Genomic DNA, 17,906 nt, shown 5'->3' with positions numbered 1-17,906 from the left:
CCCCTTTTAACAAATGAGTACCCATCACCATCAGGTCTTGGTACTGTAAGCTCATTGCAGAGAAATCCCACACCACTAGGCCCAATGACTTGAGCCAATTAATCCCTAACAGAGCATCATCATATCCAGGTAGCGGCAATAAGTAAAAATCCACTATTATTGGTTGTTCCTTTAACCTTAATGGGGACTTGAAGACACTTCCTTGCCCCCTTTATTTTTCTCTCCACTTGCTACCATTACCTCAAATGAAGAGTCCACAGTTGGATGAATATTAGCTTTCTCAGCTATCTTGGGGTCCACGAAAATTGTGGGTCGACCCACTGTCAATCAAAATCAACAAGGGATGGTTTAGAAGGTTACCAGATAGGTGTATGACTTGGGATGACTTAGTACCCAATAAGGCTTGCAAGGAAATCTCCGGTTCAGCTTCAACTTCAAACTGCTGCTCCTTGTCTGCTTCTAGAGGCTCCAACTGATCCACATCCATGTCCGGCCCCACAATCCAGAAGAACTTTTGTGTCTTGCACCGGTGTTGGTGGGGATAAACTTCATCACAATTGTAGCAAAGGCACTTGGCCCTACACTCTCGAGCTTCTGTCGGAGATAATTTCTTCATCTCAAGCACTTTAGTCGTTTGGGGGTGTTGTTGCGGTTTGGACCTGGGTATGTCAGGTCGGTTACTCCTCCTAGCTAGCCACTCCTCCTCCAAAAGGGCCAGCCGAATAGCACGAATTAGAGTGGTTCCCTGAGCAGATTGGAACCGTCAAATCTTGGTAGTTCCACCTTCAGGCGTCGCAAGGAGCTAGTCGACGGACCACTTCCCTGAGCAGAGTCTTCCTATTGTTGTTGTGAGCCCCCTCCCCACAGTCATTGTGACCCCCCTTCAGAAGCAGCCTTCACTCCCATTCTAGTGAGAATCTCATTTAGCCATTTCTGAATCGTCTCTTGGTTCCACTTCATTGAGCTCATCCTTCGCTCCAGGTCCTCCATCGGTTTTCTCGGAAGATCGTTAGGCTCTGATACCAGATTGGTATCAAACTCTTCTCTTCGTTTTCATCTTCTTTGAGCTATGATGCTTGTCGGCAAGCTCAAGGAAAGAAGAAACCCTAGTAACACAATAATTGAGATGAAAATGATAACCGCCCTTATTTCATTCAGGTGTTCATATGACGTTCTCATGCGCATCTCAAATAAGGGAAGATTCCTAGGTCGCAATTGATGGAGGGGGCCGGGTCGTGGATTTACGGGTTAACTCTGCCACTCGTATTATTATACTTGTGTAGTTAAAAAGTTAAAACTAAGGTCCGAAAATTATTTCGAAAGTTAGAGAGGTTTCGTCTCTCTCGAGTGCATCCAATGATAAGACTTGGGAAGAAGGTTTCACTGATTCAGGAACGTAGTGAAGAGCGGAGAAGACAAAAGATCAGTTCAAGTTGCCTCCAACACCGAGTGGAGGCCATCATGAAGTTCCTTTTTGTTGGTTGCTCTTCTAAGATTTGGATGCGCCAAGCGCTCGGATACAGCCTTGATAACAATAAAACTCTTATAATGCGAGGGAAGAGAGAGAGAGACAAAGAAACCAGTTCAAGAGGATTTACAGGGTGTATGGTTAGGTGCGCGTTTATTCAATAAACGCGTTTGTGTACGCCTACTGTTTGAGAAGTTATTTTTAAAGTTTTTACGAACATTAGACGTTTTTTCATTGTTACGCTGAGAGTGGCACCTAACAGCACCTAATTGTCATAAAGGGTTATAATTTTTTAGGGTATTTGGTTCCGCTTATGTTTATTGAGTAAATATTTTGTATTTATTTGATTCCGAAACTGAGAAAAACAATTCATAAAGACATTTATGACACAAGGCCCTTTGTTGATGGGGTGCCTATATGGTAGTATTTACACGGAACCAAATACATATATTATCTTTCTTACTTTTGATAGTAATAAATAGAAACTTTGAATGAAAAAAACGTAGTGAACCAAACACATGCTTAATTGTTTTTGAAATCCACACCCAAGTTACCTCTTGACTCCATTAAATTGAATTCAAATATAGATAAAAGGCGTGGCAGTTTCCTATTGGCGGGGCAGACGATGTGTGCAGTTATCATGTTTTGAAAATTTATGCCTTTGAACAGTGAGACCCTCGTGTTCAAAAGGAAGGGTAGTATAATAAATTTAGAAAACGTTCATATATACCTAATAGAGATTTTTTGACGGGGTTGGTTTAGAAAAGTAAGCCAAAGCACTAATGCATCATACAAACCCAAAGGAGAAAAGTAAGCAATGTTCCAAGTTTCAACTGCCCAAGTGTGAATCCTCCTTTCACATGCAGCATTTAGGTTTCGTATATGGAGCTCGATCGATCGGTGCTGATTTGTTATAGTTCATTTTATTTATTGCATACAAATCTTGTCGCAAACAAAAACCCGGTCGTTGCATGAATATGAATGACAAAATTTGTTGCAGTCTGGACTTGTGGTATCTGGTTGCTACGACGCTTCTCTCTTGAGATCTAAACTAACTTCCTTTTATTGAGTGGGTCAACCTCAACCACTTTACTCTCAAGTTGCTCAGGTGATGCTGAAAAGGGGGTCGACCGTCGACGTCAACTTGACTTGGGAAAAGAAAAGTCGCGCGGTTGATTAATCTAACTATATGTCGTGTCGTTACCAATTACCATGGCCGGCCCGTTAGCTTGTTTCCTTTGTATGGCCATTATTTGCTCACTATCCATCAAGTTTCCATACGACATCCCTCGTTTCTGAATCCCTGTTAACTCAAATTATTGATGAAGCGATCCGACCGACCCATAATCTAATTAATGTAATCTTAGATTCTTAGGCTGGGTTAGGTTTGCGGTCGGAATTGGTGTAGATGAGAATTAAATAGGATTTCATCTTCAAGATGGAGGATTGCCATTCCATAATAAATGGTAATGATTCATTTCTGATTCCAATTCCCAATTCCCGACCCTTGTTTCTGCAAAAAAGAAAGGACTCTTATTCTTGCCAATAGTTATTTGCTGGTGTCTCTATCATCATCCACTGACACATGATTTTAAAGCATTCGGATTTAAAAACAGGAGTAGTTTTAAACTTTTTAATTATTCCCAAAGGTAAAGGTATAGGGTAAGGGGCACCAATCACCATATATATATATTTTTATGAAGAAGGGGTTTGACTTATAAGCTGCGCGCCTCGCATTAATAGCACAAATTAGGTACTTTCAGGTTCTGATTCTGGATTTGGGGTATCTTACTTTCCCTAAAATTCTTTTTTTTTTTTCAAGTGTTTATCCAGCTAGCATTTCTGGCCTATCACCGAATCCTTGTAAGAAAATGACTTCAGATAAGGCCAAATACTAAACAGATTAACTGTTATTGTTGATCCGACGGATAACCTTTGATCGGGATCTCAGCTTGCGTCTTAGATGCAACCTCAACCGGGAGAGACTCAACACTCTAGAGGCTTGATTGGCGGGGAGAAGCACTAAAAGATCAAACACTCCGACTGCTTGACAGTCGTTTGATGGTGGTGCAATACAGCCACTGAGCTGTTGCTACTTTGCTGCTGTTCGGTTGGGAGTTGGAACGCTACATTGTCATTATTCGCTCAACTGCCCAATCACTGCAGCAATACCCGCTACCGCCAGCATACACACACACACCCTATTCGTTTTCTCAACTCAACAATCCAGCTCTTGCCTGTAAACTCTCAAGTCTTTTGTCCTTCCTCTCCCTTCAAACTTCAAATATTTTGTAATAAAATTAAATTGTCAATTAACTGGATAATCTGCGGGCGAGTTATTTGCCACGTGGCAAATCCAACCTCTCTATTTCTTTAAACGGACCATCTTTGTTGAGACATTTGTAAAATTTCAATTACAGAAATTATTATGGAACACGTGGCTAAAGAAGAGTTAGAAATTTGGGGCCTTATCTTTTAAGACAGCCACCCGGTCTGCCACGTGGTCATTTTAGCCACGGTGGAGATGGGTGGCTCACCAAGCCCAAGCCCAATCCCCCTTACGGTTAGGACCGAGCGAGAAACAGGAAGAGAGTGGAGTGTGAAAACTGAAAAAGGAACCAAAACCAAATCCACGGACTTGAAACTCACGACTCAAATACACTGAATTCCTGTTTTGAGATCCGACCTGTCTGACGCTTACCAGCACATCCTCTCCCTAAAGACACAGAGTAAAGTTGCCACTGCCATTTCCCAATCAAAACTGGTAAGCAAAAAGGAAGAGAGAGAGGGAGAGAGAGGCGGTGGAAACAAATACAAAGAGAGGGACAGGAAGAGAGCGCCAAAAAGACGATCTGAGATATCTAAACTTCTGCTCCCAAGATCTTCATATTGGCTGTGGCTAAAAATCTGGTCGCAGGAGGAGAATTGTTAACGTCCTTTTGATGGACTGAAAAACCGATTACTAGTAAATTGGGTCTGGTTTAAGATAGATGATGGCTATCGCAGATGATAAAACGTCGACCCATGGGAAGGTCTGGAGTCTGTGTCGAATGCCCTTTTGGCAATCGGGGAATGCTTCTTCTTCATCTTCTTCTCAGAGTCTTCAGCCCCAGAATCATCACCACCAACACGTCGATGGATCCAATCCCCATTCATTGAACACGGTTTCATCCGTTGCAAGATCCTTACTTCCAACCCGGCGTCGTCTCCGTCTCGATCCGGCGAACAAGTTATACTTTCCATGTACGTCTTATCTGGGTTGGGTTGATTTCCTCGTCGTTGACTTGAGTTTTCCTTTTTCTCGTTTTTTTTTTTTTCTTTTTTCTTCTCCTGATTTTATCTGCTGGTTTTAATTAATTTTTCCCGCTTTGATCGATTTGGACAATTGGGTTTTGCAAATATTTGCTAATATTTGATCTTGGTCGCTTTTCTTTCTGCAAGTTGATATTCACTTCTTTTTTTCTCTTCCTCCTTTGATGTTCAAATTAGTTCACCAAATTAGATTTTAACTCCCATTTTTTTATAATTTCTTTTCTATTTTGAATTGAGTGTTTCCTTCATCTCGCCCTAGTTACTACAAGCTAGAAATTATGTTTGTTCTACCATATTGTTAGATTTGGACGCTTTAAATAACATGGAGCACTTGATTGACTTTTCTAGCTTCTTTTTTGTATTAATTTTCTGATTTCTGAGACATACAAGACTGTGGGGTTTGATTCCCTTTCGGTCTTGGCTTTGTGAAGCTTATTCTGTACTTTTAACACGGAAAATTCCTCTTTTCTCGCTCTTTTCGACCTTAATACTTCTTATCATCTTCAGAAATAGTAATATTTATCTAGTTCGATCTCCTCTGTTTGCTGGATTTCCTTCTGCTTGCCTAACTATTGGTTTTTTCATACTTGCTTCTGTTGAAGATGAACCTGGTAAACAAGTCAGAAGCGCGGTTAGAATTAAAAACACCAGCAAGTCTCGTGTAGCTTTCAAGGTATAGAACAAAATTCGTGTTTTTTCGTTTCCTACTTTTATATATTTACTTCTATCCTAGCAATCTAGGCTCCTAATATGAAACTTTTAAAATATTGTACATGGTCTGCTAATATGTTTTATTCATGTTTTCAATTGCTATGGTAAATCAAACCTGTTGTCTTGGATTTTGTTTCATCATATGACACTCTTATCCTTGTTTTGCTTGCTTTTACCACCATTTCTAGAATGGGGAATTTGACTGGCTATCTGTGTAATATTGTCTTAGTTTCAAACAACTGCACCAAAGAGCTGTTTCATGCGTCCTCCAGGGGGTATCCTTGCTCCTGGCGAAAGTATTATTGCAACTGGTAATAACATTCTACTTGGTCCTCCCTTTTCCTTATGGGGTTCATCCTTAGTTTTGTAGGAAGCTAGTTTAGGTGGTTGGGATGATGTCTGATGTATGTTGTGTATGGCCATCCGCCTTACATTTTTCTCTTCTTAATTATTTACTTTCTTTATTATGTTTTCTACTCACTTTACTTTCAACTGCTAGTTTTCAAATTTGTGGAACATCCAGAAAACAATGAGAAACAATTAGATCAGAAGTGCAAGGTGAAGTTTAAGATTGTGAGCCTAAAAGTGAAGGGCGGAATGGATTATGTACCTGAGCTGGTAAGTACAACCTGTTTTTAATGTTTACCTATTTGTCCTAGTTGTTAAAATCAGGAGAACTAAACCTTTTGACATCTCGATGGTAATTTTACCAATTGAATATTAATTTAATATCTAAAAGGAACCATCAAGTTAACTTGTCTTAATTATAATCACTTTTCCTTTTCTCCTGATGGGTGGGTAATAGTCACTTCTGTGTAGAAAAGTAGAATATCAATGATCAGGGAAAAAAGTGGGATTATTGAAAGGACTTATGATTTGTGAACAAGAAAAATTTCAGTGGAGTTTTCTTTCAAGTACGTAAATCATGCTGATATACCTAAACTGGATGATGAAACCAGAGTGGTTGCTAAAAGCTCTTAGTTTAGGACTTTAGTCTTGGTTGGTGGTCCAGTCTTGTGTTAACTTTCGAGATCCAATTCCCTGGAATACCCATTGGATACCGTTCAATGAAAGATTCTCTTTTTGTCCTTTTGAATCCCAAATCCTGCTAAAGATCTGTTTTTGTAATGGAAAAACCTGTGACATGAGCATAGATGTTTTATTGAAAAGAATATTGTATTTCCACAAGTTTATATAATCCTGAATCTCATGATCTGTTTGCGGACCTTAGCACTGTTACTGAGATAAGATTAGCTGAACACAATGTCTGTCAGTCCGTGTAATGGTCTGTGTAACCAATGATAACGCTCCACACAAGCCATAAAACCCACAACCACCAACTCTCTCACTTAGCATTTATGGCTGGTGTGAGGTGGTATCATTGGTTGCACTGCCTGCTACACAGCCATCACATTCAGCTAATCCAAATTAGTTATTACTTGCTCTCTCTTGCGAAAGAAAGAAGTCTTAGTTTTTTTGAGGGTCAAAAATAGGAAATATTAGTTATTATGTAAACAAGTCTATGCACTTGTAAATATGCACTTGTAAATCTCTCCTTTTTTGTGCACATTATACAATACATCTTCTCACTTTCAATAATTAAAAAAATTATTAAAGAATGCTAGTAGTATATGGGTGTCCGTACTACTAATAAAACAGAAATTAAAGAAAAATGAATGACACGTACAGAGCTTCTGCAAATCCATTTCTAGAGCAGTTTGCAGTTATGCATTTTTACCGAGTTGGAGTCAATTTAGCATCTGTATCATTTGGCGGTCATTTAAATCATTAACCCCTGAAACTTTACTGGTTGTGTAAATTGATGGAAGCCTCTGTTTTCTTGGTCTTGTATAAAAATGTATCCAACTTTGTGATGCAGTTTGATGAGCAAAAGGACCAAGTTGCAGTGGAGCAGATATTGCGGGTTGTCTTCTTAGATGCGGATCGTCCCAGCCCTGTAAGGATGATTTAAATGACCTCTGTGTGTGTGTGTCTGTTCTTTACTAGTTGAATAATAAATTTGCATTAGTTAGTAGCGAGAAGGTTTTAATCCATCCTTTTCTCTTAAGGCAATGGAAAAATTGAAGCGACAGTTGGCTGAGGCCGAGGCTGCACTTGAGGCACGTAAGAAACCTCCAGAAGATACGGGTCCACGAATTGTTGGGGAAGGACTAGTCATAGATGAATGGGTAAACCCGTTTCTCTGAATCTGATTTAGTTGAATGGTTTTTTCCTGAATTGTTTCCTTCTATGATATTTACGGTTTCCTTTTCCTCTTTTCTTCCTTCTCTTGTAGAAAGAGCGCAGAGAAAGATATCTGGCTCGTCAGCAGGTTGAAGGGGTTGATTCAGTGTAAAGTGGGTAGTGCTTTTCTTTCCTGTTGTAAGGCTTCTTTACTAGGAAAGATCTTTGATTTTCTGCGAATGAAGAATGTATCATTACCTAGGGGGTTAAAGTGAAGGGAAGATCTGTATGAACGTTCGGCTCAGAAACAATAATAGAATTTGACATGGTAAAATTTGAGATGAACATAGGTGGAATTTAGTGTGCTTGATTCTGGGCACATGTCCTACTTGTAGATAAAGAGATTTTGCTTCTTATGGAAATAAAATTGTTTTCTGTGGGAAGTAATGCATCCAGGATATCTGTATTGTTTTCGGTTGAGTGTAGGGGTGAAGAGCCATGGAGTGATTTCATGATTAATTGGTTTTTGTTTCAAGTGTTTCCATCATCTATCACATGTGGAAGTGCTATCCATTTTCCGTTTGTTCTTGTTCTGGAGGAGCATATGAATGCAGATTGAGTTTTTATACTGAAGTTTGACGTTTAGCCCAGTGATTCGGGAAAGAGAAGCCTAAACTGAATGGATGGAAAACTATGTTTATGAGTGTGTTTCCTCGAGTTTCTTTTATTCATACGTCCTTTGTTCATACCTTTGCCTGGGTAAAGAACAAATAAACAAGGGAGAATGACTGTTCAGCCCACTATCAGAATTTTTAGTCTCACAGAACAGTTGGGGTGTCAGCTTGGAATTGATGCCAATACATGAACGGGTATTGGTGTTTATGACAAGGGTTCGACATTTTAAGTTATTGTAGATTTACAGTGGAATTCAGAATTCCCTCCAATCAAACATTGGTATAGGCTTTCTGGTGGGCTCTACCTTGCAAAGCAGTGAAAGCCCTCCCTTACAAGCAGTCAATATGGTCAACATGCAGTGTTGTATGGTATCAATTCCGGTTGTCTGCTCCTCTGATCCAGATATCGTCTTTGTGATGAAATTCCTGTATCAATACTTGTAGGATGGCTGGTAGAGTGGTAGTAGGTAGCTGCAAAGTTAATCAGATGAGAGTCTTAATGGGGTGTACTTTGATGTTCATTTATTTGTTAATACTTGTTACTGAATCAAAAAATTCCTCGTGTTCCCTGCAACAGCTAATTCATATTTATGATTCATGGAATTATTGTTGATAGCATTCCGGCCGGCATACTTCGATTTGTTTAACATCAACTGGTGACATTGTGATTATTGTTGCGTTCAAATTAGAAATTGGAGTTGGAGTCTACACCAGTGTTGTCACTTGCTGGAAGTTGAAATGTTAACCCAGTTACCCAGTTAGCTTTTTAGGTTACTGGCTGAACGGTTGAACCATCTACTCAGCCAGTTAATAGGTGAAGTTAAACCGCGGCCTTCTGGGCTTTCCGGATTTCTGCAAATGCTTGTCTACACTAGGCTTTGAAACTTATGTTGCATCATATCATGCTTCCTAAATGACTTCCAAGATAGTGATTTAAGGCCAAGTTTGGAAGATAAGCGTTTATTTGTATTTTGAGAAATAAATCCAAATTTTATTTTTAGAGAAGTTAACCAAGCGGCAGATTGATTTGTTCATGAATCTCTTTCTTCTTCTATTCCTTAAAATTTTGTATCAATTCCCTTCTTCCATCCCTTCTTCTTATTTGTTTTTGTAGATTTTTGGAAACGTACTACCACCCCCCCTCCCCCCGGTTGTGTGTAATATACTACCTCTTTCTTTTCTTCAAAAAAAAAAAAAAGAAATAAATCTAAATAAGTACTTATACTTGAAAATAAACAAATAAAACCCAAATTTTGAATTTATTTTTAAGCGCTTTTTTTTCCTCTTCATTCTCTACCTCATTTTTTAAATACTTATACTATCCCTATTTGAAATAAGTGTGCGCACGAGTGTTTGGTAGGATAAACACTTATTTGATTGGTAGGTATAAAAAAAGAACAAGACTCGAGCCAAATCATCGTCTGAAATGAGAAGGTTTCAGCTACGCTTGAAACGTATAAATTGAAGCTAACCTCAGATTATATGTTTTTTTTCTGCCAATCAACCTCCTGTTGATCTCTGTATTCATCTTACTAAAAACTAATGACTTCTAATTCTGTACGGCAATTAAGGATGGTGCAAGAAAATGTTGTCAGACTTGGACCGGAGTGGGCATATCAAAACAGGGGCGGAAGAAAAATAGGAATGCCATCTTATTGATTTTGCGATGATTGCGATGAGTTTTGAATAACAACTTGTAAACAACTCGTGACAACTTAATCAACCATCCAGTTGTCTAACAAATGACAGCTGCACAATAACCGCCTCATCTCTAATATGCCCCTTCAAGTTGGAGCGTCTGAGATACTCAACTTGGACATGAGATAAGACAACTGTTCTGCGGCCAAAGCTTTAGTGAGAAAGTCGGTTGACTGACACTTGTTAGAGATATGTCCGAGCTGTATGATCTTGTTTTGAACATGTTCACACACAAAATGATAATCAATATTGATATATTTTGTGCGTTCATGGAAGGTCGGGTTTGTAGTAATGTTTATGGCTGATTGATTGTCACATAAAAGCTCCATAAGCTCAAAAATGGGAATGTTTAAGTCCCGGAATAGGCGTTTAAGCCATAATAACTCACTAGTGGCAACGGTCATGGCCTGATATTCAGCTTCCGCAGACAAGCGTGACACAATTGATTGCTTCTTAGTTTTCCATGAAATGATGGATAGGGGTGAGCATTATTCGGTTAAAACCGAATTAACGAACCAAAAATTTCGATTTTGGTTTTTTCAGTTTGGTTTTTCGGTTTTTGGGTAATTTGGTTTTTAGCAATTTCGGATTTTGGTTTCGCTTTTTAGATTTAGAAATTCGGTTAACTGAAAAAACCGAATTAACTAAAATTCATTATATAATATACAATATTTAATATTTAATATATACTATTCTATATTTATATATTAATATATTAATATATTATATAAAATGTATTATAATGAAATTCAATTTCATAATATATTATAATAATATATATTATAGGTTATAATATATAATATTATATATATATATATTAATTAAATTCGGTTTTTAACCGAAATAACTGAAAATTTCAGTATGGTTATTTCAGTTTTATTGTTATTTGGTTTCGGTTTCGGTTATAAAAATTTTGGTTTATTCAGTTAAAGAATGCTCACCCCTAATGATGGAGTTTCCAAGTAACGCAACATAACCTGTAGTGGACCTCCGAGTTAATGGGCAAGAGGCCCAATTAGAATCGCAATAGATTCAGAGTAGCATTTCATTGTTTGCTGGAAAGAATATGCTATGATTGGGATTGGTTTTGATGAACCTGACCACTCTTTTAGCAGCTTCCATATGCTTTGCGCACGGCTTGCTCAAGAATTGTGTCAGTATGTGTACTGGAAAATTGAGTTATGGCCTAGTGACTGTCAAGTAAACTAATCGACCCACTAATCACCTATACTGACTTGGATCATCCAACAGTGGGCTATTGTCATCAACAAAGTGTCTTTGCTATGCCATAGGATGCGATGCAGGTTTAAATTCTCCATCCTTGTATCAGAAATGATGTCCAAAGCATATTTGTTCTAACATACGAAAATTCTAGAACCACTGCGTGTAATTTCCAAGCCCAAGAAATATTTAAGCGGGCCTAGGTCTTTCAATAAGAAACATTCATGGAGATGTTGCTTGAGATCATATATGCGGGATGGATCATTTCCCGTTATGATCAAGTCATCAACATACACCAAAACCACAATGAATGATTCATCTTGCTTTAATGTAAAGAGGGAGTAATCTGCTGTGGACTGATTGAATCTAGTGCTTGTCAATGCATTTGCAAACTTCTCATACCAGTAGCGTGAGGCCTGTTTAAGCCCATATAAGAACTTGTGTAACTTGCAAACTTTATTTTGTGGTTGCTTGGGAAAACCAAGAGGTATGTTCATGTACACATCTTCTACTAAATCCCCATTCAAGAAATCATTGTTCACATCCAACTGATGAAGTTTCCAACCTTTTGATGCCGCTATAGCCAATAAACAACGGAGTGTGACTAGCTTTGCCACATATGTATCATGATAGTCATATCCCTCTACCTGGTTATATCCTTTTGCCACCAAGCAGGCTTTATAGCGCTCTATTGTGGTATCGACATAGTATTTTAATTTGTATACCCACTTTGTTCCAATGGGCTTCTTTCCTAGAGGAAGGTCGGTTATGGATCATGTTTTATTTCTCTCAAGTGCCTGTATTTCTTCATTCATGGCATGTTGCCAATTTGGGTCATGTGCCACCTGAGTATATAATTTGGGCTCAATGGCTTCAGATGAGGCTAGAGCTGAGGTGGATGTGGAATGTGGGAAGTTACAAATGAAGTCCTTAAGGTGGGTGGGTGGTCTTCTAGTGCGTTGAGGCTGAGACAATTCAACAGGCTTGGGAGGTGGATGTAAATCAGTATCAACATTATCTTGAGATGTCACAGGTTCAATGGACTGGTCTGAATGGTTAAGCAGAGTGGGTTCCATCTGTTGTTCAGTTTGAGGGAACGGGAGCACAATGTTTGGATTCTAGTTTTGGTTAAAGGAATCACTAGCATATGGGAAAATATCTTCATAGAAGGTTACATCTCTTGAGATGAAGATTCGATGAGTCTCGAGGTTATATACTCAGTATCCCTTCTGTCCATATGCCAACAAATATACACCAGGTTGCCCGAGGTGCAAATTTGTTTGTGTCTAATGGTCGCTCCTAGGCATAGCATAATCACCCAAAGGTGTGCAAGTGATTGAAGGTGGGAGGCCTTCCAAAAAGTATCTCAATTGGAGACTTACCTTGAATGGGAACGACTGGCAAATGATTAATTATATATGCTACAGTGAGCACACACTCACCCCAAAATCTAAATAGTAGTGAAGCTTGAAACCGCAAAGTGCAAGCAACTTCTAACAAGTGCCTATGTTTTCTGTTAGCTCTCCCATTTTGTTGCAAGGAATCGACACAGGTTCTTTGATGCACAATCCCATTTTGTGCAAAGAATGACTAAATGGGATCAGAGAAAAATTCTTTGCCATTATCAGATCTGATTTGTTGAACATTACATTTGAAGTAAGTTTTTACCATGTTATAGAATGAAACAAGAAAATGTTTCTGACTTAAACTTCATCAGGTATAGCCAAATACATCAAATGTAATCATCTACAATGCTTAAAAAATATCTTGTGCCCGAATGCGAAAGAACGTGATAAGGACACCATGTATCAACATGTATCAAAGCAAATGGTGAAGTTGCTCTTGACGGGCTTATTGGAAACGGAACTCTAGTATGCTTTGTTCTTTCACAAGCATCACAAACCCCATTACTATCATCTGTGATATGCCTGTTTAATAGTAAAGACAACTGGTGAGCAGAAGCATGCCCGAGCCTATTATGCCATGAGGTATATCCATCTCTACCTGTATGTGATGTACAAGCTACCACTGAAGCACTAGGTTCTAAGCAGTATACTCCATCAAACAGATGTCCCTTGCCAATCGTCTTCAAGTGTTGGTCCTATAACACACAAGAGATGGAGGAAAAGAGAGCAACATAATTTAACTGTGTTGTAAGTCTTCTAATAGACAAGAGATTATACTTGAAGTTAAGCACATTCAATACATTTTGAATTAAAAGATCAGGTCTCAAATTAAGCAACTGTTCCTATATGAGTGGCGCGTAAGAGACAATTATTTGGCAATCTAACAGAAAAAGGAGTTATTAAGGCTTTATAGTGAGTGAACAAGATTTTGTCAAGGGTGATGTGACCTGAAGTCCCACTGTCCAAAATCCAAATGCTCGAATTTATTGAAGAAATGAAAGGCTCCTTACCAGTCATGGTTGAAGTAGCCAATGGGCCAAGATTATCATCACTTAGTAGCCTCAACCACTGATTATAGTGGTTTGTGGTGAGAGATATTGGTGTTACTTCTTAAGATCCAGATGATTCACCTTTCAGACAAGCTGCATGGGCTGATTTTCCATTCTTGAAATTCTTGGTTAATCGACCTTTATCCCAACCTTTAGGATACTCGATGAGTTCAAAACACCTGCCTCTGGTATGTCTTGTTCTTTTGCAATACTCACATTTGAGTTTGGGTTTGACTGGATTTCCATTACTCTGAATGCTAAATTTATCCCCATAGAAAGCAACAACAGTGTCGATCAGTGGCGCCCTCTGAGAAACCATGGCTTGGTGTTGTTCTTCTTGTATGACCATGGAATAGGTGTGATTCACATTTGGAATTGGCTCCATGGCAAGGATGGCAGATCGAACATTGTTGAAGGTGTCCACAAGACCCATCAAGAATTGTAGAATTTTATCTTTCTCTCTTTCTACAATAAACTTTCTTGCAGATCCACAAGAGCATTCCGAAATTTTGGAAAGAACTACAATTTTGTCCCAAAAACCCTTCATCTATGTGAAATAGGAGGTCACAGACATGGTTCCTTGGTGTAACAGAGAAAGATCCCGCTTCAGTTGATATAACCAGGGACCATGTCCCTGGGAAAACATTTCTTCAAGATCAAACCAAATCTCCTTGCAGAAGACGCATATGCAACACTTTCACGGAATTCTCGTGCAAGAGAATTAAAGATCCACGAAGTGCCCATGCTGTTGCATTTGATCCCTGCTCTTACTTCTGCTAGAGGTTCTTCAAGTTTCAACATTGTTCCATCGACAAAGCCAAACTTATTTTTGACTTCTAATGCGATCTGCATCGCTTTCTTCCATGTCGGGTAATTCTCCCCTGTGAGCGAAGACGAAACCAAGACTACACCAGGATTGTTGGATGGATGCAGATAGTAGGATGACGTTGGGTCAAAATCAAACATGTCTAATGATGATAACATTGTAGCAGTGCAGAGTTCGATCGATATAGAATTTGATCAAAGATCTGATACCATATCAAAACAAGGGCGGAAGAAAAATAGGAATGTTGAGTTTTGACTTCCAATGAGTTTTAACTTGCGATGAGTTTTGACTAAAAACTTGTAAACAATTCGTAATAACTTAACTAACCGTCCAACTGTCTAACAAGCGACAGCTGGACAATAACCGACTAACCTCTAATTGTTCAGTGTCACAATTTTACTACTTAATCATACAATTGGCTCATTTAAACAGGGTCGCTGAGTCACTGGACCACTGATTTAACCATCATGTGCGGTCGAAGTCTATTAAAACAGGTGCAAGTGCAAGAAAGTGTTTGCACCAATTTTCCTTATTTCTAAATGCCTACTAACTCTAATAACTAGTGTAGACCCTACGTCTTAGAAATACAAAGCAATATTTTAAAAATCGATTCGGAGATCAAACCATTTTTGCCTCTGGGTTGCAGGTCAACAATTCAACTAACTGGGTTAATTGGTTCAAACCATGTCATGTTAATATATATATATATATATATATATATATATATATATATATATGGTGTGTATGTGTATAAATATATATTTTAGCAATAAATGATGTATACATATGTTTTATATATATGTTATATGTATTATTTTATATCTAATTTATGTTTTTTAATTCAATTTTTAATTTTTTTATTTACAAAAATTGCAATTTGAGGCAAAAAAAAAGGTTCTTTTTGCGAAAATAGTGGGGCAAGGTACCTATGGCTCCTTGGAATGCATAGATCTCGAAAAGTTTCTCAAAATAAAAAAAAAAATCACCCTAATCGAACATCAGAGTGCAAAGTTATGGCCTCCAAATGGGTGAATGGTCGAAACAGCCGGATCAAACGGTTTTGACCATCTGAAAGATCTTGACTGAACTGGACCCGAAATCCTAGCTGAGTAACAGTTCAAACGATTTGACCAACCGGATCAATGATGAGTTGAAAACATTGCTACAAAGAAATAGAATAATAGAAACCAGATCTCTTGTAACTAAAAGTTTAATGCACACCACGTCACATATTGGGAATATCTCTGTGCATGTATGTTACTAGAGAGATGTTCCCAATGTGTAGCTGGATGTTTATAGTGTTTAGAGTTTTTGCTTTCAGGAATCCCACGGCCATGAATGGCATGCCTTAATTGAATCTAGTCAGTCGGAATCAAATCAAACTTTAGATTAATATCATTAATTTGTTCAAATAATTAAATATAAAGAATCATTAATGACATGAATTAAAATTGACTTCCATGGTGTATATTATGAATAAAATGGTCCGAAATAACTTTCACGTGAATTGAAGCTATGACTCTTTATTAAACACACAATACTCAAACTGACTTTGATCTACAAGATGAAAGGTGATTTGAATCAAATTTGTTTAATGGATTCTGTCTAAGGGTTTTTCAAAAAAGAAAGAAAGAAAGAGACTTCATCATCTCTTGTCAACAATTATAACAATCAATATGAAAGTATCGGATGTTTTATAGTCATTTTAGAAGTTTAAGGAGGAGAGGTTGAATACAAAGAATACCAAGTGGGAAAAAGTTTTTCTTTTTTTTTTTTTTTTTTTGAAACCTGATGAGGCAAATTCATTAGTCATATGCTCTGGTTATAGTCCTCAATACAAGAGAATAAAAAGGAGGGACCGAGAGTCCAGGTCTGAGTTCGAAAAACAGATAAAGCAAAATGAGCTATACAATGAGCAGCAAAAGTAGTAGACCTGGGAGCATAATGAACTGAGCACTGAGAGGTTTGGTTCAAGTAAGCTCTGCAATCAGCAATCATGTTTTGTAGTCGCCAAGGAAGAGATTTGTCAGTCTTTAACAAAGCTTGAACAATTTGAAGTGCATCCCCCTCAATTTGTACTAAATTCAACCCAAGTTCTAGGATGAATTTCAAAGCTTCAAGTAATGCCAAAGCCTCTGTTTCATCTGCAGAGCGCATAGGAATTTTCATTGTTCCTCCAAACACAAAGGCACCATTAGGATCCCGTATAAGAAATCCTACTCCAGAATTAGCATCTCCTGTACCACCATCAAAATTTAGTTTGAACATGCTTATAGGTGGCCTTAATTATCCAACAAATGTTATGGTCATGGGTTAGAGACTAAAGAGTTATGGATTGGTATTACTTTGATTCATTTGTTGAACTTTCTCCTTGCCCGATTAATGATAAATGAAATACTGACCTCCCAATTGGTCAATGCAGACTTGCACCTGGATTTCCAAATGTGTCATAAATGATTGCACATTTAGCAAATAAAGAAACTGTTGAGGAATTGGACACATCTTCTTGTTGAGCCCACACCGAACACCAGTCATGAAAAGAACGATCATTGTTCTCATCATCAATACGTAGGCCAATAAAATAACTAAACCACACTGCACGAGAGTGGTAGAGTCTACATCAATAAAAGCACTTTTACGAAATCACCTTAATAAAAGCATTTTTACGAAAGCACTTTTACAAGAGTACTTTTATGAGAACATTTTTACACGAAAACATTTTTATGAAATCACTTTTACGAAAGCACTTTTATAAAAGTACTTTTACAAAAGTACTTTTATGGAAGAACTTTTAGAAAATCACTTTTATGAAAGCAATTTTACAAAAGTACTTTTATGAAAACACTTTTATAAAAATACTTTTACGAAAGTACTTTTACAAAAGCACTTCAACAAAAGTACTTTTTTAAAAGCCTATGGAAGTACTTTTTGAAAAATCACTTTTCCAAAGTACTTTTACAAAAGTGTTTTTTCAATGCTAAAAGTGCTTTTATAAATTTTTTTTATATTTCATTCGATTTGGATTGGACCCAATCCAATGGATTGGATTGAATTTGGTTTGTATTGGATTTAGATTGGATTGGATCCAATCCATTTATAAGTGGGCTCACATTGGACTGGATCGGGTTGGACCAATATATATATATATATATATATATATATATATATATATATTACAAAATTAAAAAGAATGGTAAATTACAAAGATCCCTTGTACTATGGGGTCAGTGACATTTACCCCCTAAACTTTCATTTGCAACAAATACCCCTTGAACTTTCACTTTGTGACAAATAACCCTAACCATTAAGCCAAATGGTAGAATGCATTAAATTACCAAAACACCCACCTAAACTTTG

General features: G+C 37.8%; 3 protein-coding genes across 3 annotated transcripts; 1 reads left to right on the top strand and 2 right to left on the bottom strand.

Moving 5' to 3' along the window:
* The first annotated feature begins 4,062 nt into the window (after positions 1-4,062).
* On the top strand, positions 4,063-8,229 carry LOC104612260 (vesicle-associated protein 4-1). The gene is made up of 7 exons (XM_010279617.3): positions 4,063-4,711; positions 5,383-5,453; positions 5,721-5,802; positions 5,991-6,109; positions 7,371-7,448; positions 7,561-7,680; positions 7,788-8,229. The coding sequence occupies exons 1-7, from the start codon at positions 4,459-4,461 to the stop codon at positions 7,845-7,847; spliced, it is 783 nt and encodes a 260-aa protein (XP_010277919.1). The 5' UTR covers positions 4,063-4,458; the 3' UTR covers positions 7,848-8,229.
* Positions 8,230-14,329: 6,100 nt separating this feature from the next.
* Positions 14,330-14,707, bottom strand: LOC148803886 (uncharacterized). Its single transcript, XM_088898295.1, has one exon. It carries the CDS (start codon positions 14,705-14,707, stop codon positions 14,330-14,332), a length of 378 nt encoding a protein of 125 aa, XP_088754421.1.
* Positions 14,708-16,358: 1,651 nt separating this feature from the next.
* LOC148803885 (uncharacterized) lies at positions 16,359-16,817 on the bottom strand. Its single transcript, XM_088898290.1, has one exon. The coding sequence runs from the start codon at positions 16,815-16,817 to the stop codon at positions 16,359-16,361; it is 459 nt and encodes a 152-aa protein (XP_088754416.1).
* Between the last annotated feature and the right edge of the window lie 1,089 nt (positions 16,818-17,906).

This window comes from Nelumbo nucifera, chromosome 1 (genome assembly GCF_055504915.1).
Source record: "Nelumbo nucifera cultivar China Antique chromosome 1, China Antique-T2T, whole genome shotgun sequence".
NCBI lineage: Eukaryota > Viridiplantae > Streptophyta > Magnoliopsida > Proteales > Nelumbonaceae > Nelumbo > Nelumbo nucifera.
This window is presented reverse-complemented; position numbering and strand designations above follow the sequence as displayed.